This window comes from Oryctolagus cuniculus, chromosome 8, assembly GCF_051225735.1.
Source record: "Oryctolagus cuniculus isolate XC-2025 breed Fujian yellow rabbit chromosome 8, ASM5122573v1, whole genome shotgun sequence".
NCBI lineage: Eukaryota > Metazoa > Chordata > Mammalia > Lagomorpha > Leporidae > Oryctolagus > Oryctolagus cuniculus.
In genome coordinates this window covers 119,424,278-119,451,392 of record NC_142874.1, presented here as the reverse complement: position 1 = coordinate 119,451,392, position 27,115 = coordinate 119,424,278, and the positions used below count along the sequence as shown (strand labels likewise).

The window sequence follows — 27,115 nt, the reverse complement described above, 5'->3', positions numbered from 1 at the left end:
ATTTAATAGAATAAAATAGAGTTATACCTCTTTTTTATTTATTTGACAGAGTTAGAGAGACAGAGAGAAAGGTCTTCCTTCCATTGGTTCACCCCCAAAATGGCTGCTACAGCTGGAACTACACCAATCCGAAGCCAGGAGCCAGGTGCTTCCTCCTGATCTCCTATGTGGGTGCAGGGGCCCAAGCACCTGGGCCATCCTCCACTGCCCTCCCGGGCCACAGCAAAGAGCTGGACTGGAAGAGGAGCAGCTGGGACTAGAATTGGTGCCCACATGGGATGCTGATGCCGCAGGTGGAGGATTAACCAAGTGAGCCATGGCGCCAGCCCTGAGTTATACCTCTTTAAAAAGAATTTTCTGTTGTCTCATCAGACCTCTCTGTTTTGACATGGGTAATATTATTTTAGATTTGGGAGCCTGGTTTAATATAAGATCTTAGGTCATAATTTCCCTAGATGTTAACACAGATTTGGGTAAAATCAATACAGCTAGTTAAAGATAAGAATATTCATTCTGAGGATTCTAGGGTAAATATACAAAGGATAGTTACCCCTAAAGCTTCTTATTCATTCTCAGTTATTTGTAATTTGCACTAAATTAATGAAGGAATACAAATCTTAGTGCGTGTTATATATATAGCCATAAATGTGCTTGAATTCTAATTGGGAAAACCAAAAAAATGAAATAATAAAATAAACTGTATAATCAGTGTCATATGAATGATACAGAAGACAAATAAGGAGGTTTGTAGTAGAGTATGTGCATTAATGCCAGAAAAAAATGAGAAGAACCCTCTGAAAAAACATTGGGCCTCAGATGAGCCTTAAAGTGAATTTGCTTAGATAAGTGACCAGGAAAAAAAAAAGCATAAGCAATTAATAGAAATGGCACAAAAATAGTATAAAGAATAGCTAACCAATCAACCAGGAAGGTAGGCAGTGTCTCATAAGGGTGGTAATACCTTGTTAGGATTGTGTAAGATCTGGTCCTTGTGTCCCATTTTTTGTAACCATCTAGGGTAAGCATGTTTTCATAGGGTTCATTTTGCCAACTAAATCTTTTAAGAGACTAAGATGCTAATTTAAAAGACAATTTATTCATAACTAGTTTTGGAGCCCAAGTCACCCCTCCTTTTTTTTATTTTTAACTCTTAAAATATTTTTTTATTTGAAAATCAGAGAGACAGACCTATATATTCCATTTATTGGTTCACTCTCCAAATGCCTGCAACAACCAGAGCTGAGCCAGGCCTAAGCCAGGATTCAGGGACCCAACTACTTGAGCCATCACTTGCTGCCACTTAGGCCATTTTCCTCTGTTTCCCAGGTGCATTAGCAGGAAGCTGGAATTGGAAGTGGAGCCAGGCCTCAAACCCAGACACTCTAATATAGGATGCCATTGTCTCAAGTGGCCTCTAACCTCTGAGCCAGATACCTGCCCTCGAGCCATCCATTTTCCAGGATCAGTGTAGCTAGGGAGTTTAATCAGTAATCAGAACATTGCCTGCTGAGAATTGAGTCAGAACAAAGGACCCTTCTCTTGTTTTGAGTAGGATCTGCTGGAGGAGAGGGAAACACTGTAAATTATTACACATGTGGTTAGCATGGAAAATTGTTCAGAAAAAAAAATAAAGCTTTTAGAGACATTAGCAAACCCACTATTGCTATGCCAACAGTCTTTTGAATAAAAATCTAAATGATAGTTTTTTTAAAAAATTTGTTTTTATAAGGTTTTGGTGTATTCACTTTCCAAGTATTTGCTGAGTCTAGTTTTGAAAGAAAATGCGAGTTAAGGAAATATCCAACTTTAGTTTCAGTTTCAACGGCTGTTGGTTTAACACTCTGATTATGGCATCAGGCCAGGAGGGGAAAACACAGACCATAGTCTGCCCTGATAGAATCGTAGTTCAGACCCAGAAAAATGCTTTCCGAGAAACAAGTTTACTTAGAAGAAATTTCATAAAATGTGAGCAGGATGGACCTTAGTGATTTCCTTAGATTGGGAATTCCCTCAGCTGGGATGGAGTACTCCGTAGAAAGTATGGAAAAGGAAGGCAAAGACTCCCTTCATAGTTTGGACTTTGAGCTCCCAAAAGTTTCCTTTAGCTGCCAGTGTCTGGGAATACTGTCTGCATACTTTCAAATTATCCGTGTGTTTCATCATTCACAGCCAGCTGAGCAGAGGGCAGAATGAGTGCCCGCAAAGTGGGTGGTAGACCTTAACGATCCTCATGCTAGGGGAAGCAAGGCCCAGCAACCTTTCAGTTTCCTCACACTTGATGGCAGGATGGGGTAGCCTGGGAATCTAGAGAGAGAATGTATTTTTGTCTCTTGCTTGCTCTGTGATCCTGAACAAATTATTAGGTCTATCTCTGCTTTAGTTTTCTTATCTTTGGATGTATCTTTTAATACCTAACCCATCTACCTTGCAAGTTACTGAAGATGATAGTTGAAAAGAGGACTCAAAGGAACCTGATTAAAGTTTGGTTGGTGACAGAGTCTTATGTCAAAGATTTCTTTGGAGTAGTGTTGGAGGCTGGAGACAGAGGCAGGTAGACCAAGGAGGCTCTTCCAGTAATCTGGGTAAGAAGTAATTAGGGCCCAAACTAAAGCTTTTAACCTTGGACAGGGAAAGAGAGGAATAAGTTGAAGACATGTAATGTGATACAGATTATGCTTTCAGGTAACATCTCTTGGACGGAAGTTGAAGCTAAATGGCAAGAGGTTCTTAATCCTTGCTGTGCTTCCTTTTATCTTTCTTAAAGTACTAATAGTGTGTGTGTGTGTGTGTGTGTGTGTGTGTAGATCTGTTTGTTGCTGTCTTGACATATGTATTTTTTTATTTTTATTTTTATTTTTTTTATTTTTTGACAGGCAGAGTGGACAGAGAGAGAGAGACAGAGAGAAAGGTCTTCCTTTGCCATTGGTTCACCCTCCAATGGCCGCCGCGGCCGGCGCGCTGCGGCTGGCGCACCACGCTGATCCGATGGCAGGAGCCAGGAGCCAGGTGCTTTTCCTGGTCTCCCATGGGGTGCAGGGCCCAAGCACTTGGGCCATCCTCCACTGCACTCCCTGGCCACAGCAGAGAGCTGGCCTGGAAGAGGGGCACCCGGGACAGAATCCGGCGCCCCGACTGGGATTAGAACTCGGTGTGCCGGTGCCGCTAGGCGGAGGATTAGCCTAGTGAGCCGCGGCGCCGGCTTGACATATGTATTAAGGTACTCTAGATTATTTTGTTTTCAGAAACTTGTGACAACTTGGGGATTGATGAAACCAAGGAAGGTAATTGTCAGAACATATGCTGCGGAAGAATGTCCAGGGTCAAGGGAGGGGAAGAGGGTGCAGCCCTGACCTTTTCTGTTAAGTTGCTGTAGACAGCAGCTGTGGAGAACGCACCTTGCAATGGAGTGCCATGTTTCTGAACTCCTTTTGGAAAGACTTTTACAAATAGGGCAGATGTAATCTTTTGAGGTAAGGAATAAATTTTGAGGGCACTGTAGAAGTAATTGTGTTTAATTCATCTTTGGTTGTCTTATTTTTTGGAGGAACAATCTTGAGATGATGTGTATGTTATTTCACCTTTTGGGTCATTGTGCAGTCTTATTCAGTCTCTTATTGATAAATTTTCTTTGTGAACAATGCTAAATTATGGTTTGTGGGAAATTATATGAAGTTTATAATTCACCCAGTGCTTTCCAATTTTAGGAGTGTTCTGTTAAGAAGCACCAGGCAACTAAATCTGCACTTAGAGTGCAAGGATTTTTAGAAAGTAGTTGTTCTTTGTTAGCACTTAAGTGAAACTATAGCTGCAATGCACATGATGATCTCAGACATGTTTGATTTCATTAAGACTGTCTGGTAAACGAAACTTGCAAACAGTGCAAGAAGCAGCAGCTGCTAACATTGCTTCATCTCCAACCGCTGCCTCCAAAGCCACCCAATTTTGTGTGAGAGTATGTAGTAATTATAATCCACAGGATGTGTTGACCATATCATAAAGACTTCCACTTATGAAAATCTTGAGGAAATAAAGGGGCATATTAATTCTGTATGAGCTTATTAGGCACTGTATTCAATAGCAAAAAACATCGATCTTTTCTGGCAGTATTATCCAAAAGCTTCTCTGGATTAGAGGAACTAGTCCTGAATGTCTAAGTCATTGTGAATTATTTGGTGCCTCAAGTTCCATGTAGTTAAAATCAATCCCACAGTCTTCTCTATTAAACCACATCTTCCCCCTTCCTACTCCCCCCACCCCCCATTGTAAGTAGCAATTCTGTTCTGTTAAACCTCAAACCTTAGGGTTTTTCTTGATTTCCTTCTCTCTCTGTTCTTAAGGCTCAAATCCTTAGCATTTTCCTTGACTGGTTTCCACAATTTCAAGCTTCATATACAGCATATCACTAAGTCTGAGAGAGAGAGATTGAAATTGAGATTTATTCCATTTGCTCATTCACTCCCCAAATGCCTGCAACAGCCAGGGCTGGGTCAGGCCGAAGCCAGGAGCCAGGAGCACCATCTGGGTCTCCCATGTTGTTGGCAAGGACTCAAACACTTGGGCCATTGTCCACTGCCTTCCCAGGTGCAGTAGCAAGGAGCTGGAGCAGAAATGGAGTAGCTGGAACTCACACTGGCCCTTGGATATCAGGTTCTGGCATCCCAAGTGATAGCCTAACCCACTCTGCCACATGCCCACCTCCTTATTTTTTTTTGTTGTAGTCGGATACATTTGAAATCTACCATTGTAGCCATTTTTAAAATTTGTTTTACTTGAAAGTCAGAGTGCTAGAGAGAGAGAGAGATTGATTGATTTTGATCTTCTATCTTTTCGTGCACTCTCCTAATGGCCACAGCAGCCAGAACTGGGCCAGGCCAAAGCCAGGAGCCTAGAGCTGCTTTCAGGTTTCCCACATGGGTATAGGGGACCAACACTTGTGTTGTCTTCTGCTGCTTTCCCAGGTACATTAGCAGGGAGCTGGATCAGAAGTGGAGCAGCTGGGTCTTGGAGTGGTGCCTTATGGGATGCTGACATTGCAGGCAGAGGCTTAACTAGACCCTATCTTAGCCATTTTTTTAAGTGCACAGTTTACTAGTATTAAGCCTATTCACAATGTTATGTAACCATCACCACAGTATAGTTTCTGAACTTTCTTATATTATTCATCCACTCTGCCACAAGGACCACACAAAGGATCTGTGCAGTCCTCAGTGTAAGCTCAAATTCCAAGCAATGTGCCTTGCCAGCTAATCAGGGAGCCCTGATTGTGTGGCGCCTCCTGTGATGACTGCCCAAAGTCCCAGCCACACCCTGAGTCCTCCCACGCAGCCTCAGTGTTCACAGTCCTGGCACACAAGCCTCCCACACAAAGCACCCAGCCCCCTGGCTGTTCTACCCACCAGACTCTGAATTCTCCACTTGGCTGGTTGCTGGGCACAGACACGAGCTGGCGCAGCTGTTATGTATGTCCAAAATGGCACCAGCTCCCTATCAGCTTGTTACAGGATGTAGTTGCAGGGTAACCAGGGAGAGAGAAAACATGACCCCCCCACTTTTGTTTTTTCTCTTCTACTTTGGCTTTTCCCCCACAGAGCTCCAAGCTGAATTCCCTCTAGGCTCTTCCTGTCGCTTTATTTTTTTGCCAGTGGCGCGGGCTGTTGCATTCTGGTTTCACCTCACTTTCCAGTGCTGTTGTGGAGCCTCCCAGCTGTTGGGGTTCTGAGTTTTGTGCTGTCGTCACCCTCCACATAGGTCCACTGTGTCCCTCCAGTTTGCATAGAGTTTCCTGTGCTGTTTTCTTCCTAACTCTTCCCTGAGACTGCACTCTTTCCCATATTAAACTATCTTCTCCTAGACTAGAGCAGCAAGCTTCCTTCATACTTCACCATCTTAATCCCCCCAGGCATCTCTTCAGAACATCTCAATGAAAAGAAAAAAGTTGAAAACAAATTGAACACCCGTACTACTGATTCAGTTAGGAAATGCATGCATTCTTACCAATTTCCTATTACAATTTTTTATACTACATTTCATGAATCACAGTCTTTCTATAAAACAAAATGATATATATTTTCCTAAATATGTATGTGTTTATTATATTTAGGTAAGGAAATTTATATTTACAGGAAAAATTATTTGAGGAATGTTTTATTACATTCATGTTTTTACATTGTATTTTTTAAAATATTTATTTATTTGAAAGGCAGAGTGACAGGGAGAAACAGTGAGAGATCCACCTCCATCCACTGGTTGATTCTCCAAGTGTCTGCAAAAGCTGGATCTGGGCAAGAATGAAGTTAGGAGTCAGGAACTCCACCTGGGTTCCCCATTTATGTAGCAGGGACCCAAGTGCTTGAGCCATCTTCTGCTATTTTCCCAAGCACGTTTGCAAGGAGCCTGATTGTAAGCAGAGCAACCGGGACTCAAACTGGAGCTCCAGTATGGAATGCTGGTACTCTGATACTGCTAAATGCACGGTCACAATGCTGACCCCTACACGGATACTTTTCACTTGCAAGGACTTGGCTGCAATAATAATATCTTCAGTATAACCACAGATACGGTCATATGAACCAAGTACAGATGATGTTTCCAGAAATATTTTCATAGTCATAACAGAGTGGTTGTAAGCATCAAATCTCCTAGAAGGTTCATCATTCCAGAAATGCAGGAATGTATATTGCTTTAGGCAGGAGAAATTTAGGCAGGAGAATTCTTATTTCAGCAGTCACAGTTAAACTTGTTTTGGAGTTTCAAATCCTCTTTTCCAGGACTTCATACATTTTGATTTCTTAAAGTCTTTCTTTCAATTTGCTATAATGAGAAAATGATAATTTTATTTACCTGGGCTGTTCTCATCTTCCTAATGATTCACAGTTCACATTTAAAAAACATACAGCAGGAAAAGGATGTTATTATAACCCAGGACTCCACACAGGATCATATCAGAATCTTTGCACATTGTCAATATTCTTTTGCCAAAAGATTTTGTCTTGATAAAACAAATGATAACATGGAAGTAATCTGGTAACCTACCTTGATTATAAGACTTGCTTGCTTGGATCTGGGATTCAGGCATTGTTGTCCTTTTTTTGCTTTCAGGGTGATACTGTTAAGGGAAGATCAAGAGCATTCAGCTTCGCATGGAAACACATAAAACAAAAAAGGCGCCCCCACTGTTATCCTCATCAGGGCATTACTTACATTACTTCTGTTTTGTCACAGCTGCCGCTTGGGTAAATTATGGTGGCTTTCTGAACATCTGCCACTTTGACTGCTTTTACTCCAGGGCCTGTGCAAAGACAGCGTCCCCCTTTGAACATGGGGAAGCCTAGAACAGATCATAGCATTAGTTAATAATGCATGTGAATGCGGCAGATAGCTCTGGCTTACAACTGTGGTGATGAATGAATGGAGTTTTCATTAAGGATAAAGATAGTAATTTGTCAGACAGCACTTGATACTGCTGTTATTGAGAAAGAAGTTAAGTAAAATATTTGTGATTTTTCTCTTGAAATTTGTAAGTAAATTATTAAAAAATAAGGCAAGGGTGAAGGATGTTTATTGGAAGAAAAGCTTGTTTGCCTCTGCTTTCATGCATAAGAGCTTTTCCAGGAAGTTAAGAGCATTAGTCCATATAAAATATTCTTAGCAGACGTTTAACACTATTTATAAGGCAATATTATAGCCAAATTAAAAATTCCATGAAGTTTATAATTTCTAATTTTAGTGATTGTTTCTAGGGCTTTAAACATTTCCACCATTTTTTGCCAAAGCTATAACTTTAAATGTGTCAGGCTAAATAAAAATTTACCATTGTATGGTTAGGGTAAAAGTGGAAGAAAAGATATTTGAAATGTTAGAAAAGAATTGTGTAGACTGAAAAGTAAAAAAGTATAATATACCTTGAACAGTTGTAGCACAGAGTATCACAGCCAAGACTAAAAGCACACCCTTCACACTCATGGTTGTTTACTGCTGCTGCTGCTGCTGCTGCTGCTGCTGCTTCAGGTGTGATGGTCTCTTCTTGGAGCAGAAACACTGGACCTGAAAGGAAATTTGTGTTGGAATATATAGTGCATTTTATACACCAGCAGTCCTCTTAATAGGAATTTCCCTGATTGAGTCACACTCCTTTTCTTGCTTCTAGGAGTTTCTATTTTGTTCTCATCTAAATATCCATTTCTTATTTGTTGCAGTGTTGAAGGTAATATGAATGTGAAAGTACTTGTCGAGTTACGTGCTGTGTAAATGTAGATTAGGGAATATACCCACATGGGAACCAGCCTTCTTAAAGCAGCTTTTCCTAGCAGTGCATTTAACTGTTGGGCTACTCTAGGCAGTGGGAATTCTGATAACCATTCATTAAGGAAGATAGTCTTGAATGAGCTCCTGGCTAAAGTTCCTAGGAAAGCACCAGAAGGTGGCCCAAGTAGCTGGGCCCCTGCTAACCACGTGAGAAACCTGGATGGAGTTCCTGGCTTCTAGCTTCAGTGTGGCCCAGTCCTGGCCGTTGTGCCCATTTGGGGAGTCAACCAGTGGATGGAAGATCTTTCTCTCTCTCTCTCCTACCTTTCAAATAAATAAAATCTGTATTTAAAAAAAGATGACCTTCTGTGTTTTCAGTCGTTTTACCCTATACCCTTCATACAACTTCTATGGTATTCAAAAGAACAATCTAAAACAAAAATGTTTAATGAGATGACTTTTACATTTAAGTCCAAATTCTTATTTAAAAAAGATTTAATCTATTTATTTATTTATTTTATTTTTTTGAAAGGCAGGGACAGAGAGAAAGGTCTTCCTTTTTCTGTTGGTTCACCCCCCAAGTGACCGCTATGGCTGGTGCGTTGCGGCCGGTGCGCTGCACCAGTCCAAAAGCCAGGAGCCAGGTGCTTCTTCCTGGTCTCCCATGTGGGTGCAGGGCCCAAGGACCTGGGCCATCCTCCACTGCCTTCCTGGGCCACAGCAGAGAGCTGGACTGGAAGAGGGGCAACAGAGACAGAATCCGGTGCCCCAACCGGAACTAGAACCCCGGGGTGCCGGTGCCTCAGGCAGAGGATTAGCCTAGTGAGCCACAGCGCCGGCCTATTTTTTTTTTTATTTTAAAGAGTTACAGAGAGATGGAGACAGAGAAAGAAGTCTTCCATCCCCTAGTTCACTCCCCAAACAGCTACATCAGCTGGAGCTCAGCCAATCTGAAGCCAGGAGCCAGGAGCCTCCTCTTGATCTCTCACATGGGTGCAGGGGCCCAAGGACCTGGGCCATCGTCTGCTGCCTTCCCAGCCATGCCAGCAGGGAGAGTGGGATCAGAAATGGAGCAGCCAGGACTCAAACTGGCATCCGTATTTGGGATGGGATGCTGGTGCTGCAGGTTGGGGCTTTACCCTGCTGTGCCACAGTGCTGGCCCCTAAGTCTAAATTCTTACCATAATAAGAGCTCTGCTTGACTCCAGATAACCTGTATTTAACTTTGTGCCCATAATTTCATGCCTAAAGGACTTTCCCTATATTTCTGTACTTATACCCATTTCTTTCTGCCTTTTTTTGTCAGTTTGTTTTATATATATTTGGGCATTGTTTTTAATACACAGAATTGTATGAGTTGTAATATGGATTTTTTTTTAAAAAAAATCTTGTATGATGTTTTTACCTCTTGAATTCTACTTTGGTGTAATACTTTCTTTTAAATTTGTCTTTACTTTTTCTTCTTTGTGAAAAAAAACAAACAAACTTGGAAGTCAAGAGAGAGGGATTGGGGAACAAAGAGGGAACAAGATAGGGAATAAAAAGAGACATACCTGGTTCACTTCTGCTGGTTCATTCCCCAAATGTCCACAACAGCTGGGCTGGGCCAGGCCATATCCAGGAACACAGAACCCCATGCTGGTAATCTTCTCTCAGTGCTTCCTTGCTCTTTCTTTTCTTTTTTTCTAAATTTAAATATATTTAAAATATATGTTATTATTCCTTAACATTGTTACTTTAATTTTTCTGAATCACTTATACCAACCATATCTATATAAATATATATATATATATATACACACTATCTTCCAGTTCCTCCTTTTGTAAAATAAGAAAATTTGTAACTTTATTTTCAGTATTTCCTCCTGTTTCCTAGTTTTGTTGGTAAATCTGGGATTTTATGTCTACCTTATTATTTTCAGATTATTATTTTGCATTCAGTTTCTTTTGAGGATTTTTATTTGTTTTTTATCTTGAAATTATGTTTATTTAGACATAATGCTACATATAAATTCTTTTAATGACCCTTACCAGTCTGTAAAATCTCTATCTTAATTTTAATTAATCTGAGTTGCTGGAATATTCTTTTCTTTCTGATTGACTCATTCAAGATGTGTAATTCAAGACTAATTTCCTTTGGAATATAGCTAAAGTAAAAGATGCCTGTGTCCTCAGAATTCAAAAGTCCTTATCCATTTTTACTTTTGTAATACTGCTTTTCCTTTTCTCAGCATTTGAAATGCACTAGAGCATGGTTGTTAACAGACTTTCATGTAAGCCTGTGTTCAAATACAAACTCCATTATTTACCAGCTCTGTGGTCCTGTCGTGAGTGCCTGCTGTCACACAGCTCAACAGGGCTTAAGAGTGATGTGTCTGAGCATGGAGAAGAAGGAACACATGAGGGGCCAGCGCTGTGGCTCACTTGGTTAATCCTCCACCTGCAGTGCCGGCATCCCATATGGGCGCTGGGTTCTAGTCCCGGTTGCTCCTCTTCCAGTCCAGCTCTCTGCTGTGGCCTGGGAGGGCAGTGGAGGATGACCCAAGTGCTTGGGCGCCTGCACCCGAGTGGGAGACCAGGAAGAAACACCTGGCTCCTGGCTTCAGATCGGCATAGCTCCGGCTGTGGCGGCCATTTGGGGGGTGAGCCAACAGAAAGAAGACCTTTCTCTCTGTCTCTCTCTCTCACTGTCTAACTCTGTCAAATAAATAAATAAATTTTAAAAAAAGAAGGAACACATGGACACAAGACTGCCTTTCCAGTGAGAGTTTATTACTTAGACACCAGGGGTTTTTATCACACTAATCAGCATGCTCATTAAGGTCAATACACTTATCGGTATCAATATACTTATCAATCCATACTTATCACTATACTTATCAGTCCAAGTTATGGCTTAACTACTACTTACTGCAATAACACTTAACTATTATTATAACACTATTTACGACAATACTAAAGAACTACTGGAATCAAATCTTAATAGTAATACAATTTTCTTACTATTCATCAATTATATTCATTAAACCACAAATCACAATATACAGCATTAAAGTAACTTCCAGTGCTATCCAATTATAATAATATTTGTACAGGCCGGCGCCGCCGTAGCTCAATAGGCTAATCCTCCACCTGCGGTGCCAGCACACTGGGTTCTAGTCCCGGTCGGGGCACCGAATTCTGTCCCAGTTGCCCCTCTTCCAGTCCAGCTCTCTGCTGTGGCCAGGGAGTGCAGTGGAGGATGGCCCAAGTGCTTGGTCTCCCATGGGAGACCAGGAGAAGCACCTGGCTCCTGGCTTCAGATCAGCGCTATGCGCCAGCTGTAGCGCGCCGGCTGCAGCGGCCATTGGGGGGTGAACCAATGGCAAAGGAAGACCTTTCTCTCTCTCTCTCTCTCACTGTCCACTCTGCCTGTCAAAAAATATTTGTACAGCAAGGTATGTATCATTACTCTTAATTATAGGGTCAGAGCATATTCATATTACATTACACATGGCTAATCTCATTTATAAAAGCTGCGTTTTCAAGGTTTGTATCATGGTCACAAAAAAGAGTCAGTGTTCAAAGTCCAGAGCTCAACGTCTCAGTAGAGACGGATCTTGGATCAGTCACTTACAGGCAGGAAATTGTGGGATGGCTGTCACTCTGGGCAATGGCTCAGAATTCCCAGGCGGATGGCGAGGCAAGGAGTTGGCCCCTGCTGAGAGGCCTGGTCCAGCTCTGCAGCAGGCTGATAAGGGGTCCAGACGAGGCAGCATCTCCGTTGGAGTTTGGATCCCATAGTCCCCTTGTGTCACTTAGCAAGGGGGCTAGCGAGCTGGCTCTTCAGCTCCACGGGTGAGGAGATCCAGTGGTTCACACACACCGGGCCATGATCCTCGAGAGGATGGAGAGCAGTGGAAAAGGCTCTGCTTTTATCCTTGCCGCTCTGAAGGGGGCGTCTCCAGTAGCGGTCCGGGTGTCACCAATCAGTTGTGCTGCCTCTCAGAGTTTCCCAGGGTGCCACCAACCCAATGCCTAGGACAAGGTGTCTCCAGCTCACTCTCAGGGTGTGTCCAATCATCGAATGAGTAGGAGGGTAACTCGAGGTTATCGTCCGTGGCACACACGTTATCATACTGCCCAGGGATGTCTGTTCAGTCTGAGGAGGAGCATCCTTCTTGGCAAGCATCAGCTTAGCCTAAGTGATGTCATCAGTCTCTGGCTTGACATAAGTGACTCCATTTTTCTTTACTTTGACTTTGTGGCTAGTGGCAGTTTTTGACTTTAGGATTCTCTGTAGAGTTTCTACAGTTCACCTCCTTCTGCGGGTCAGGTAAGCGGTGATCTGTGACTAATTTTTGGACTCCTGTGGGATTCCCCACAGGTCCTGGGCATGTTGCCTCAACTTTTTGACCCTCAGTTTTCTCGTCTGTAGAATAAGGATAAAAATAATATTGTTCTCAACGGGCTGTTATAAATTGAGTACTAAAAGAGATAATGCATATAAATTATTTAGAATATCACCTGGCACTCAGAAGGTGTTAACTGCTGTTTTTAATCATTGCTCATATTTTCCAGTGCTCTTTCCTAAGTTGACATACCACATCTAACTTACTTTCAGCATTAGCACAAGCATGACCATCTAATGAAGGATTAAATGATATTGTTATAAGATACTAAAAAACATTTTAAATTATAATAATGGTGAATTATTGTTATAAGATACTAAAAATATTTTAAATTATGATAATGGTGAATAAAACACTACTCATGAAAATCACTCATAAAAGTCCAGTACAGGAACACAATAACATGGTTCATAAAGTATAGACAGATTGGGCCAGCACTGTGGCATAGCGGGTAAAGCTGCTGCCTGCATTGCTGGCATCCATATGGACATTGGTTTGAGTCCTGGCTGCTCCACTGCCTATCTAGCTTTCTGCTATGGCCTGGGAAAGCAGTAGATGATGGCCCAAATCCTTGGGCCCCTGCACCAAGTGGGAAACTGGGTAGAAGCTCCTGGCTCCTCAGATTTACATAAAACATGACTAAACTCTTCCTTTTGCTTTCATGTGTGAATTACTACTTTGTAGAAAACTCCTGGGTTACAGTTTTCTTCTTCATGGTTCTGTGGATGTTTTATTGTCTTCCTTTACTACATATGTAATACCTGATACTATAGAAGTGTTGAAAAATACGGATGAATAAGAAGAATTTTACTACCAGAGAAACTAGTATTTTAATCCCCTCTGCCTTTGGATACACACACACACTTTTCACCTAACAAATTCCGTATCAGACTGTCAGGCCTTGGTTTTTTTTTCTGTGTGGCAGGACATTTTATTTCTAGATACAGACTTGTGGATAGGGAAGAAGACATAAAAAATCCTTCCTCTTCCTCTGGGAGAAAGACCCCAGGGTCATCTGCTTGACCAGGAGGAGGGGACTCTCCCGGTCCAAGTGGGTACAGTTTTGTCTGCTTTATCTCATAGCTCAGCCTTGATGCTCTGAAGAAAGTTTATTTTATTTTTCTCTTCAAGTCTTCAGCTCACAGATTCTCCAAGATTATGCAGAGTTGGGAGAGAGATTGGTTTCATGCTCTAACCTTTTCACCTTGTTTCCTTCCTTGAACCGTACAAAAAGTAAGCTTGACTGGATTCTGGCAGATCATGTTAGGAAGGAGACCGCATTCCTATCACTGTCCCCCCTCACCGAATTTCCCTAATGTTCCTGCCTTACAGTTTCTTAGAAAGCACCATCCCTTCCTATAGTAGCTCTCTAGCTCATCAACTCATTCATTCAACAGATGTTTTTTAGGTGTTTATCACAGCTCTTGGCGTACTTATAGGTATTGGGGATAGAGCCCCAATAGAACCAACCAGATTCCTTCTTGTGCATTTCACATGTTGCAACTTTCTGTCGTACTATAGAAGACATCTGATTTCTGCTGGCCCTGCAGATGGGGGTCAGATGTGTCTTGAGAGTTATGGCTTGTTCTAGCCTAAACACTTGGCATAGCAAATGAGGAAGGTTTTCTTCACATCTCACCTACTGAGCCTGAGAGATCCCTATTCTATGAATATGATTTGATTCTTACAGCATGGGATGTACTTTCTTCTCCTTTTCTGAATCTCTTATCTCCAATATGCCTTCATTACATAGTGATTTCTTCTACTTTAGAGCTTGCTGTTTTGTCTAACTTTATCCAGTAAAAGTATAATGCAAGCCACATGCATGATTTTTGATTGTCTAGTAGCCACACTTAGAAAGTGAAAAGAAATAGGTGAAATTAAGTAACTGAGGGTACTTCAAAAAGTCTAGAAAATGGAATTAAAAGATATTTACGTAGGTACAAAAAAAATTGAAATCCATACACACAAGGGGTATTAAAATAATCATGGAAAAATGCATATTGTGAAAATGTACATGGACTTCAGAATTTTTTGCACCAAAGTAATCTTTTAATTACCTTTTTCATGAATTTTTAAAAAGTACCGTCTGTATTTTACTTAATCAAGCACACAAGTGATTTAAAATGTAATCAGCTTAAAAACATTTCTTAAGTACTAAGTCTTTAAATTGAACTAGCCACATTTTGAATGTTTAGTAGTTGCATGTGGTTTGTGGCCACCACATTGCACAATGAAGGTTTAGTTATTTGTTTGGCATTTAGTGTATACTACCTTGGTAGTTTACTTAATTTTAAACCAAAGCTGGGGATGGAAAGGAGGACAAATGCTGAGATTGTAATTTTTTTTAAGCTTTTATTTGAAAAAGGGAGGAGGTGGGGAGAGAGATCTCCATCTGCTGGTACACTCTGCAGATGGCTGCAATGGCCAGAGCTGGGCTAGGCCAGAGCCAGGAGCATAATGTGTGTCTTCCACATGGGTTTCAGGGGCCAAACACTTGGGCTATCCTCCACTCCTTCTCCCAGGCCATTAGCAAGGAGTTGGATTAGAAGTGGAACAGCTGGGCCATGAATCGGCATCCACAGGGGATGCTGGCATTCCAGGCTGTGACCCTACCCACTATACCACAGTGTGGCCCCCTGTGGTGTTTTTATTTTTTAAAGAAACTTTTCTGAAAAATTTTTTTTTTTTTTGGGACAGGCAGAGTGGACAGTGAGAGAGAGAGAGAGAGAAAGGTCTTCCTTTTCTGTTGGTTCACCCCCCCAGTGGCTGCTACGGCCGGTCACCGCGCTGATCCGACGGCAGGAGCCAGGTGCTTCTCCTGGTCTCCCATGGGGTGCAGGGCCCAAGGACTTGGGCCATCCTCCACTGCACTCCCTGGCCACAGCAGAGAGCTGGCCTGGAAGAGGGGCGACTGGGACAGAATCCAGTGCCCTGACCGGGACTAGAACCTGGTGTGCCAGCGCCGCAAGGTGGAGGATTAGCCTAGTGAGCCGCGGCGCCGGCCGCCTGAATTTCTTTAGTCACTTTTCTTTTTTTCCTTCTCTACTGAGTCATTATATTTCATTGTTCTTTTTTTTTTTTTTTTTTTTTTTTTTTTTTTTTTTGACAGGCAAAGTGGACAGTGAGAGAGAGAGAGAAAGGTCTTCCTTTGCCGTTGGTTCACCCTCCAGTGGCCGCCACGGCCAGCGCGCTGCGGCCGGCACACCATGCTGATCTGATGGCAGGAGCCAGGTGCTTCTCCTGGTCTCCCATGGGGTGCAGGGCCCAAGCACTTGGGCCATCCTCCACTGCACTCCCTGGCCATAGCAGAGAGCTGGCCTGGAAGAGGGGCAACCGGGACAGAATCCGGCGCCCCGACCGGGACTAGAACCCGGTATGCCGGCGCTGCAAGGCGGAGGATTAGCCTAGTGAGCCGCGGTGCCGGCCTGTTCTCTCTTCTTAAGTTCAAAAAAAGAAAACTGCATTTTTCTTTTTAGTACTATTGGTCCTTCTGTTTCTGGAATTAGATTGTTTTCTGTTTCTCAGGTTTGTCCACTCAAATAAGTTTCCCCTTCAGTTTATTTATTTTTTTAAGGATTTATTTATTTATTTGAAAGAGTTACACAGAGAGAAGAGAGGCAGAGATAAAGTGATCTTCCATCCGATGGTTCACTCCGCAGTTGGCTGCAATGGCTGGAGCTGTGCTGATCTGAAGCCAGGAGCTTCTTCCAGGTCTCCCACACAGGTGCAAGGGCCCAAGGACTTGGGCCATCTTCTGCTTTCCCAGGCCATAGCAGAAAGCTGGATCGGAAGTGGAGCAGCTAGGACTAGAACCGGCGCCCATATGGGATACTGGCACTTCAGGCTAGGCTTAACCCACTGGGCCACAGCGCCGGCCCCTCCCCTTCAGTTTAAAGGTATATCCAAGGAAATGAATCTAGTTTCAAAATTGTTCACCAAAGTTCTTTGCAGCCTAAAAATTCTATCACCTTGGATTCACCTGAAGTTTCAGTAGTGCTCACACATTATCCAGTTAATTTAGAAATTAAAATTTTTTTGAATTTGAAGAAGTTAATACAAGTCATTTAAAGATAATCCCTTTGGGGCTGGCTCCGTGGCTCAGTAGGTTAATCCCCACCTGCAGTGCCAGCATCCCATATGGGCGCCGGTTCTGGTCCAGGCTGCTTCTCTTCCAATCCAGCCCTCTGCTATGGCCTGGGAAAGCAGTAGAAGATGGCCCAAGTCCTTGGGCCCCTGCACCCACGTGGGAGACCTGGAAGAAGCTCCTAGCTTCAGATTGGCACAGCTCCAGCTGTTGTGGCCATCTGAGGAGAGAGCCAACGGAAAGAAGACCTTTCTGTCTCTCCCTCTCACTGTCTGTAACTGCCTCTCAAATAAATAAATAAATAAATAAAATCTTTAAAGATAATTTCCAACTCACCCTTCACTAGGTTTCTGAAAAAAAAAAAATAGTTAACATCAAGGCTATTTTGTTCAGTTAGGTTTGTGAAAAGTGGTTGAGAAATGGAAACTAACATTTCCAATTATAATAAATCAGTATGATTTAACAGAATCCTGTTTAAAGTTTATAGACAGCAGATAACTCACTCCCAAGTGGAGGTCGCTAGGCATGTGTTAAGCACCTAAAATAATGTGGGTAGACTGAACATATTAGTGTAGAATCCTGAAAATTTTTTTTAAGATTTAATCTATTTGAAAGGCAGAGTTACAGAGAAAGAGAGACAGAGACAGAGATAGAGACAGACACACAGAGAGATCTTCCATTCACTGATTTCACTCCCCAAATGGCCACACAGGAGGGCTGGGCCAGGCCAAAGCCAGGAGCCAGGAGTGCCTCCAGGTCTCCCACGTGGGTTCAGGGGCCCAAGCACTTGGACCATCTTCCACTGCTTTTCTAGGCACATTAACAGGGAGCTGAATTGGAAGTGGGGCATCCAGGACACATATGGGATGCTGGCATTAGAAGCAGCAGCTTTACCTGTTACACCACAAGGCAGGCTCAGAATCCTGAGCTCTTAAAAATGTAGTAGTACAGTATCTGATGCTCTTTTATGAAGAGATTAAGGCATTTAGGAAGCTGTTAGATTTTCCCCCCTGAACCCTTAATAGCATATTACTTCTGTGATTTTCTTGTAACATTATCAAAATACTTATTGTAGAAATTGGAGAAATCCTGAAGGTTATATTCAAGGCTGTTGTGCACTGGAGAAGACTATATTTTCCCCCAAAACTTGGAATAAGTAATAATAATTAAAGCAATTGATTAATAATTAATAAGTAATAAATTCCTATTAGAGAATTACAAAGTAATGAAGAATTTTGATCAAGGCTGTATCTTAGCCTACGCTTGTTCTCTTTCTGGAACTTTTGACATAAGACATTTCAGAAAAGCTTTATTCTGCTAATGCAGTCTGGTATTTGAGAAGTTGATATACAGCTCACATCTCAGGGCTGTGCCATGGCTCACTTGGTTAGTCCTCTGTCTGCAACGCCGGCATCCCTTGTGGATGCCAGGTTCTAGTCCCGGTTGCTCCTCTTCCAGTCCAGCTCTCTGCTGTGGCCCGGGAAGGCAGTGGAGGATGGCCCAAATGCTTGGGCCTTGCACCCACATGGGAGACCAGGAGGAAGCACCTGGCTCCTGGTTCCGGATTGGCCATTTGGGGGGTGAAACAACGGAAAAAGGAAAACCTTTCTGTCTCTCTCTTTCTCTCTCTCACTCACTCACTGTCTAACTCTGCCTGTCAAAAAAAAAAAAAAAAAAAAAAAAAGATGAAAACAGCTCACATCTCATAAGGATAGCTTATCTGTGGTATGTGCTGCTCCAGACATGGCAGTTTCGAATGCATGCACAAAAGAAGTGCCTGTTTCCAGCGGCCACCATCACTGTACTGACCCCAAGCTTGAGAGAGCCACCACCAGTCTTCTACCTTTGCTTTCCTTATCAGCATGCCAGAAGGAATAGAATAGTACCGTGGCACACCTTGTATGAATGATGAGAACTATATACTGAATTTCTGATGTTAAAGGAGATGAACAGAAAGAGAAAACAGTGAGCTTTTAGCTTCCTGTGATTGAGGATTTAAATAGTTACACTTTACTTTTTAAGTATGCCTTTTCATGCTGATTAAATATAGGCTATCGGTGGCTTGTTCCTGGAGTTTTATCATTGATCTAATTGATTGAACAAGGGAGGGTTGCCTGGAACATACAAGCTTTAGGTGAATTATGAAAATGACAACTCTTTCTTGGAAATTGGATGAGTTGGATCTGCCATTCTCAAAGAAAAATAATTTTTTTCTTAACATTTCTGTAATAACAGTTATAAAGTAACAATTTACCTTTTTTTAACCTGAGAAAACCCAGTATATAAATATTATTTGCTTTCATCTGAAACTATTTACCTTGGAATGTTACTTTTTGCCAAGTCTACTCACAAGCTAATTTTATTAGTATAATTAGCAAGTGTCAAAAACTATTTGTTTCCATAATTCAGAAGAAAAAAGAAAACATGGATTACAAAACTGATTAATTTCCTTTAGAATTTAAGGTAAGATTAAAAAATCACATATCTCAAGATTTAGAACATAGAAGAAGAAATTAGCAAGTTGTGTTAACTCACTGAATAGACTGGCACTCTTTTCCATGTCCTGTATTCCCCTCATGGAATGTTTGCTGTCATTTGCATGTATTTGAGCCAGGAACAGTAGGTTATACAAAACAACTTCAGCCATCACCATAAACTTCAGAGAAACTGGTTTTCAGACAACAAAGGCAGCTCTGTGCGTGGCCTGAGTTGGGTGCCTTGAAAATGAGCGCAGTTGACAACTGCCAGGTCAATGTGAATGTTCATGTTAATTTTCCAAGTTGGGAAACAACATGCTTATTGTTGGGGGACAGGGACACGTGAGAGACTTGCAGTGAGCAGCTTTTCCACTGACTGAGGGAAGCTTGTTACAATGAAGAGGGAAAGTTGTGTAGTAGTCAGTTTATTTTTTACTACTCAGAGAAGCTGGAGGGGAGGGGCCCATAGACCTGGATAATACTATTTCAGAGCCAGTTGGAGAGAGTAAAGTGCAAAATGATCTTGCCTGGAGAGATTAGCCCTGCCTGTGGATGTTAGAAGAGCTATGTCTGCAAGGTATGAAGCTGCGTTGAATTATTTGTTTTTAAATAGAATATTGGTAAAATGGCCACTTACAAGGACTGCTTCAGTGCTGCTTTGGCAGTTTGAACTAAAGGTTAACTTAATGTTTTAAATAGGAGATATATTAGGAATGTTTGAAAAAGGGTCTTGAAGGGCATTTTTTGTTGCAGATATTTTATTCTATTTTCTTTATACTTAAAGGATTTTCTTTTGGAGTCAAGATAAGAATGACACTTTTAAATATTAAGACTGGCTATGTTTCTTTTTTGTTTGGTATGTTCTTTGTTTTTAAATAAAAAGTAAAACAGTTCTGTCATTTTCCCATTTCTAAGATTTTCCTAGCATGCTGGTTCTGCCATAGAACCCACACCCTAGCTTCCTTGCTTCTCTGTTCTCACTTGGAACATGTGTGTAGGTGAGCAGTAAAAGGTGTCATCAGAGAAATGTGGTCACTTGTCAGCTCTGGTTGGCCACCTTCCACCTCGCACCGGTACCATTGGGAGGCTGGGTGTGCAGTGTAGAGGAGTGGGTGATGGACACGAGAATAATTGCCATTGTGTTTAATGTCTGCCATGTGCCTGGTGCTGTACATAGTATCTTCTTAGTCCTTACAACACTTCTGTAAGAAAGGGCCCCATTGTGCTTTTCTAAAAAACAAAACAAGACTTCAGGTGATTAGGTAACTCTCCCCCAAACCACTGTGGGCATTTAGTAAGGAGCAGTCAGGGGACAGCAACAGTGAAAGATCACACTGGAGTCCCCTTCTGTGATGGAACAGGCGAGTGAGAAGCAACCTCAAAGGGCTGATTCCCTAGCTTTCAGACCCAAGCCTGCCTGGAAAACAGAAAACTCAAAAGAAGATTAGAGCAGACTAAGTGTGGAACAATTTGGGATGAACAGAAACTGAGAGTTCTGGTGAGAAACCAATTTAAAAACTTAATTAGAGCCCTGGTTGACACATCATTGGATCCCGGGAGAATGAGTACTGTGCGACTTGTTAACACTTGCCCTTCATTAGTGATGTTTGTCCTCAGTTTCTGCATCATGACTGGCAGAAGGAAGCCTTAGAAAGCCTCGGAAAGGCTGGCACATATTCCAGGGACAAGGACAATAGGAAGAAGCCTATTCTTTTCTGCAGTAAGCTGAGGTGCTCAGAGACTCTGGTCTGAGGCAGTAGCTGATGGCAGTGGAGTGCCAAGTCCTGTCCCTAGGGATTGATACCAGATAACAGCTTTTAACAGGGAAGAATGGAGGAGGTGAAGAAACTGCTTTAGGACTTCAGTGGCAATATTACTCCCTCTTTTCCAACTCTGTACCCAGCTTATGTACAAAATTGCTTTGGACCCCAATAACGCTTGCTGCTGATGTTCTCTTCCTTGAACTTTGAGTTCATCTTCGGAAGGATGCCAGAGATCAGCCCGATTAATAGATCAAGTTACATAAGGGTTAATGTAGTGGAGGGAGACTTTGACCTGTACCTGTGGAGCCTTCTCAAAATCTGAAGAATATACAGAGCCCACAGCTGACTCTGGAAAGCAAGAGAGGCTGTGGATATAACTGGGAATCAAGGGTTAGGAGAGGGGCCGGTGCTGTGGCGCAGTGAGTTAACGCCCTGGCCTGAAGCGCCGGCATCCCATATGGGCACCGGTTCGAGACCCGGCTGCTCCACTTGCGATCCAGCTCTCTGCTATAGCCTGGGAATTCAGTGGAACATGGCCCAAGTGCTTGGGCCCCTGCACCCATGTGGGAGACCAGGAGGAAACTCCTGACTTTGGATAGGTGTAGCTCCAGCTGTTGCGGCCAACTGGGGAGTGAACCAGCGCATGGAAGACCTCTCTCTCTAACTCTGACTTTCAAATAAAAATAAATAAATCTTAAAAAAAAAAAAAAAGTTAGAGAAGAGCAGGTACAGAGTAGGGGAGCTACAGGCCTGGAGATTGCCATGAGCCAGCATTACTGTTTAACAGCACAGAGTGATGGTGGAGGGGATGCAGGGATGGGTGTGGTTAAAGAGATGAAGAAAGAGGCAGAAGTTCGTTCCTGTTGCTCATCAGACTGCTGATGGAGTGAATGAGAGAAAGTGTGTATTCCTGACATCTCTGATTGATACCTAGAATAAGTTTCTCCATAGAAAAATAACAGAGTTGTAGGCTGTCTGCTTTTCTTTTAATGCAAAGTTTTTTTTTTTTCCTAAGATCTATTTATTTTACTTGAAAGTCAGAGTTGCACAGAGAGAGGAGAGGCAGAGAGAGTGAGAGGTCTTCCATCCGCTGGTTCACTCCCCAATTGGCCGCAACGGTTGGAGCTGCGCCAATCCAAAGCCAAGAGCCAGGAGCTTCCTCCGGGTCTCCTATGTGGGTGCAGTGGCCATCTTCTACTGCTTTCCCAGGCCACAGCAGAGAGCCGGACAGGAAGTGGAGCAGCCGGGTCTTGAACCGGCACCCATATGGGATGCCAGCGCTTCAGGCCAGGGCGTTAACCCACTGCGCCATAGTGCCGGCCCTGAAATAGTTAGCTTATAGTGAACTTGAAATATAGATTCTGGGGTTGGCCTTGTGCACAGTGTGTTAAGCCACCACCTGATGCTAGCATCCCATGTGGGCACCAATTTGTGACCTGTCTGCTCTGCTTCCAATCCAACCCCTTGCTAATGGCCTGGGAAAGCAGCGGAAGATGGTTCAAATGTTTGGGCCCCTACCTCACAGTAGGAAGACCAGGGTGAAGCTCCAGGCTTCAACCTGGCCATTATGGCCATTTGGGAAGTGAACCAGTGATGGAAGCACATGCTTGAGTGTTCTCTGTCTCTCCCTTCCCTCCTCCCCCATCCTCCATCCCAATTTTCTGTAGCTCTTTCAAGTAAATAAATAAATCTTTTTAAAAAAAGAAACAGATTCTGACTACCATGAAAAAAGTCATCTTGGTAGAAAATAATGGGTCTTCAAATGAACTTTGAATTATGTTCCATTGATAAACAAGGAACTACCTATAAATTAGAACTAAGGAAAAGTTAAACATCTTTTGATATCTTAACATGGCTTACAGATATTAAGCAAGTTAGTTTACTCTTAATTTTTAAAAAGTTAAAAATAGGGCTTTTGCTATGGGGCAGGAGGATAATCTTCTGCCTCTGGTGCTGGCATCTTATGTGGGTGCTGATTTTAGTCCTGGCTGCATCTCTTCCAATCCAGCCCTCTGCTATGGCCTGGGAAAGCAATAGAGGATGGCCCAAGTGCTTGGGCCCCTGCCAAAAGTTTCTGGATCCTGGCTTTGGATCAGCCCCACTTTGGCCGTTGTGGCCATTTGGGGAGTAAGCCAGCAGATAGAAGACCTTTCTCTCTTTCTCCCTCTCCCTGTCTGTAACTTTACCTTTCAAATAAATTAAATCTTAAAAAGAAAAGTTAAAAATAATTGATAAATTTGAAGGGTATTGATTAGTAATTTTGGCTTATCTGATGTTTTGTCACAATTAGAATGAGGTTATGCATTTTGGCAAGAAAACTGATATTTTCTTTAAGTGCATTGTGTCAAGGTTTATAATGTTGATGTGTGTTATTACTAGCAATTTTTGCTTTGATCATTTGGTTTATTTTTTGTTTGCTAAAAAGAACTGTTAGCAGATTGGGGAGACTAAGGAGACATAATTAAATGCAGTTTTTCTGGATAAGATCCTAGAAAAAGAACTTTAGTGGCAAAATTTAAATTTAAATGTGGTCTGAAGTTTAGTTAATAATATACCAATGTCTGTTTCCTGATAGTTGTACTGTGGTTACAAAAGATTTTGACATGAGGGTTAGAGGAATGAGAGAGAAGGATACTCCACACAATTTCCTCTAAGCCTTAAATAACTCAGAAAGTTAAAAAATAATATATGACACACAGTGCTTACTAAGTGCCAGATATACCCTCCTTCTGTTATCTTTTGACTCCTCTTACCAACTCATGAGGGGACCTTTTGTTACGCCTAGTTGAGATATGGAGAGACCTGGATACAGAAAGGAAGAAACCTGTCCAGTGTCATGTGACCTGTAAGTGGTTATGGATAGCTGTAACACAACTGGTTTGGGATTTGACCTGAGGCACTTTGGATGCAGAAATCCATTGTAGCATACTGGCTTTAGTGTACCAGTATGCACATGATTTAAAAGGAATTCAGACATTCCAAAACCACATCTACCTTCCCTAAGGCAGTCTCTGTTACTAATTTACTAATCCTTCAAAGAGTTTCTTTTTAAAAACTTCTTGAATTTTTAATTAGTTTTTAACAGACTCCATGTGACTTGTAGACACAAGTCTAAGATCCTAATATTCCCTTCCTCATTTCCAGCTTCTTTTTTTGTTGTTTTAAAGATTTTATTTATTTGAGAGGTGGGGTTACAGACAGAGAGAGGAAGAGACAGAGGGAAAGGTCTTCTATCCACTGGTTCACTCCTCAAATGGCTGCAATGACTGGAGCTAGGCGGATCTGAAGTCAGGAGCCAGGAGGTTCTTCCAGGTCTCCCATGTGAGTGCAGGGGTCCAAGCACTTGGGCCATCTTCCTCTGTTTTCCAGGCCATAAGCAGAGAACTGGATTGGAAGAGGAGTAGCAAGGACATGAACCAGTGCCTATATGGATTGCCTGCACTGCAGACAGAGGCTTAGCCCACTACTGGGCTTCCTGTGGCAAGTTTTTGTTTTGTTTTTTATCTCCAGAATCTTCATGGTGTGCTGTTGTAGATAGCAGTTGTGTTGGAAACTAGGGTGACTTATATAAGAAAGCCATTATGAATGAAGTGCTAATGGCTCATTACTAGGTATAATCTGGACACTAAATAGAATCAAGGTTCATTTAGAGTTTAGACAAGTTCTGCCATCACTCTTAAGTGCTTTGGTACAAATGCTTTCTCATATTCGTAATGAGATTACCTGTTTATTTAGGCAAAACAAAGCAACAGGTTCTCAGCCATTCTAACAATGGCTTTGTAGTCTTAAAACTGAGAAAGATTATGTGAATTACTGTAGATTGGACCTTTGAGAGTCTAAATGAAGTGGTTGAGTCTGGTCTGATTTGTCTATCCGGTGTAGCAACTGGACTTCCTTAATTTGCTAGAAGCAGAAGGTTCCACAGGGCACATTTCGGTCTAAAGGAAGACTCTGTCTTTGAGTTAAATAGAAAGTTGATAAAATGCATATATTAACAGTTACTGACTCAGTAGGCTTCATAATTCTAGGAATCAATCACTGTTGTTTTATATGTTAGATGTATTCATTTCTATCTTTCTCCTTTCTCTTGGGCACAAACAAAACTTACGAGGTGAGAAAAATACAGGAATTTCCTATCTATTTATATATATATATACACACACAGCAAACATGTAGTCTGCATTGCAGAAGCAACTTACTTTTGTCTGTCTTTCCATAGTTAAGACCTTTTTTTTTTCCTGTGAATTGTATTAACATTTGTAAACAGTGGTAATTTTGATTTTTTTCCTGTTGCTTTTAGATTCATGGTGAGGGGCAGAATCTAATCTAATCTTGCTTTGGAAGACCCAAAGGACAAGTTCTTTTAGTTTTCTCACTGTCTTTCCTGTCCCTCCCTCCTACATACTCCTTTTTCACTTACATCACTGTTCTCTCTCTTAATTTTTAATTGATTATAGTATGGAATTAAAGTTTTAAAAATATCTATAAAATTTATTTTTAGGTTATTTCTTGGTCTTAAATTTAAAAGGTTGTGAGTTGAATCTTTCTTGTTTCTCAAACTCAAAACTATAAGTGGCTCTGTGTATGTTTTCAATTGATTCTTTTCCTTATGTAGGTGCCTCAGGGGACAAAGAAATGTCTTTTACTTGCCATTTAGTAGTCTCATTCTGTATTCAGGCAGTCACAGATTGTGTGGATAACTGAATTAAATTATGAAATGACTTTGCTAATTTAGAGAAATGAACTTGTAAACTTTAGTAGCATTAAGGGCAGGAGAATTTACTTAAAAAAATTAAGCAAACTTTATAAGCTGCAGAACTACAAAGTTTATAAGGTCTGATAGAAAGAGATGAGGAATATAGAATAAGCCATTACCCAAGTTTGAATTAGATATATAATGCTGACAGTTATACAGTTAGCAAAGAGTATGTTAGTGATATGCCAAAAAAAGAAAAAGTCTGAGTCAGTGCTTAAGAAATCTGAACCTGTTTCCCTAAAGTTGAAAGAATGTTGATGGTTGTTCAACCTAAGAGGTCACTCTAGGGCAAGAACCTTGCCTGAGTTAGCGTCTATTTTCTCCCATTTTTCTAGCATAAAATATTTATTTATTTTAGTACTTCCTAGCTTATAAAATCTAGGTAAGTTGTTTCTAATATTCAAGCCCTTGTTATATAACTTAATCATTATGTAATAGTGTCCTTTAGGGTTGTTGTAAGGAGTTAGCCCAATTTGCCTCTCTTGCCTTCTTCATCCTTCCACTAGCCACTGTAGACCTGTGCCTGAATCTATCTTAGGGTGATTAAAAAGTAGACTGGGAAAACTATGATCTTAGGAAAATCAGACATTGGCAATGGAAAAAAATGGAAAATGAAGACTCAGAATTCCATACTCCTGGACGGTATGGAAAAGGGAATCAGTTTGATTAGGGGACCGAACTGCTGATGCCGAGATGGTATGGAAAGTACATTTGAAAATCAGTTGTGCAAAGTGGTCCATAGAATTTGAAACATGAAGGAATCTTGAGTTACAGCATCAAATATCTATTTCCAGATTTTAATAGCATAATCATATAGTCTACTTCCATCATCCACTGACACATGAAAAGTCTTCATTTATTCTAATACTCCAGAAGTTTAGAAGCCTCTTAAAATCTTTTTTTTTAAGATTTATTTTATTTGTTTGAAAGACAGAAAGAGAGAGAGAGGGATAGAGGTGTCTTCCATCATCTTCGGTTCATTCTCCAGATGACCGCAATGGCCAGAGCTGATCCAAAGCTAGGAGCCAGGAACTTCTTCCAGGTCACCCACATGAGTGCAGGGCCCAAGGACTTGGGCCATCTTCCACTGCTTTCCCAGGTCATAGCAGAGAGCCGGATCAGAAGTGGAGCAGCTGGCTCTCAAACTGGCACCCATTTGACATGCTGGCACTGCAGGCAGAGGCTTTATCCACTACGCCATGACACTGGGCCCCTTGGGTATAATTTTTCTCCACCAAAATTCATAGCGAATTTTTTAAAAATTTATTTGAAAGGCAGAGAGAGATTTCCCATTTTCTAAAGTTCACCTCTTAAATGCTCAAAACAGCTGGGGCTGGGCCAGGTTGAAACTGAGAGCTGGGGACTCAATCCAGGTCTTCCAAGTGGTAGCAGGAACC

The 27,115-nt window shown here is 41.8% G+C and overlaps 2 protein-coding genes across 10 annotated transcripts in view; one reads left to right on the top strand and one right to left on the bottom strand.

Moving 5' to 3' along the window:
* The window catches only part of ART3 (ADP-ribosyltransferase 3 (inactive)), a 114,997-nt gene that overhangs the window by 38,814 nt on the left and 49,068 nt on the right, over positions 1–27,115 (top strand). For 2 of the 9 annotated variants that reach the window (XM_070047990.1, XM_008267723.4), the window contains exon 1: positions 19,582–19,776. The exons of 4 other annotated variants lie outside the window; for them this stretch is intronic. The gene's annotated coding sequence lies outside the window, so the exon portion shown is untranslated. Of the gene's footprint in view, positions 1–19,573; positions 19,777–24,227; positions 24,284–27,115 lie in introns of those variants that run through there. 3 more of the 9 variants (XM_051819674.2, XM_070047993.2, XM_089303215.1) reach the window with 3 other exon arrangements.
* CXCL11 (C-X-C motif chemokine ligand 11) lies at positions 6,067–8,210 on the bottom strand. Its single transcript, XM_002717006.6, has 4 exons — positions 7,902–8,210; positions 7,201–7,327; positions 7,033–7,105; positions 6,067–6,810 (listed from the first exon to the last, which is right to left on the bottom strand). Exons 1-4 carry the CDS (start codon positions 7,960–7,962, stop codon positions 6,772–6,774), a joined length of 300 nt encoding a protein of 99 aa, XP_002717052.3. The 5' UTR covers positions 7,963–8,210; the 3' UTR covers positions 6,067–6,771.

What these genes read in the sequence shown, in the direction of transcription:
- CXCL11 (XM_002717006.6), bottom strand. Translation starts at nt 7,962, where the DNA reads ATGAGTGTGAAGGGTGTGCTTTTAGTCTTGGCTGTGATACTCTGTGCT. An exon ending in CTGTGCTACAACTGTTCAAG is followed by an intron (nt 7,328 to 7,901) that starts GTATATTATACT and finishes GATCTGTTCTAG; the next exon opens with GCTTCCCCATGTTCAAAGGG. An exon ending in TGTGACAAAACAGAAGTAAT is followed by an intron (nt 7,106 to 7,200) that starts GTAAGTAATGCC and finishes TTCCCTTAACAG; the next exon opens with TATCACCCTGAAAGCAAAAA.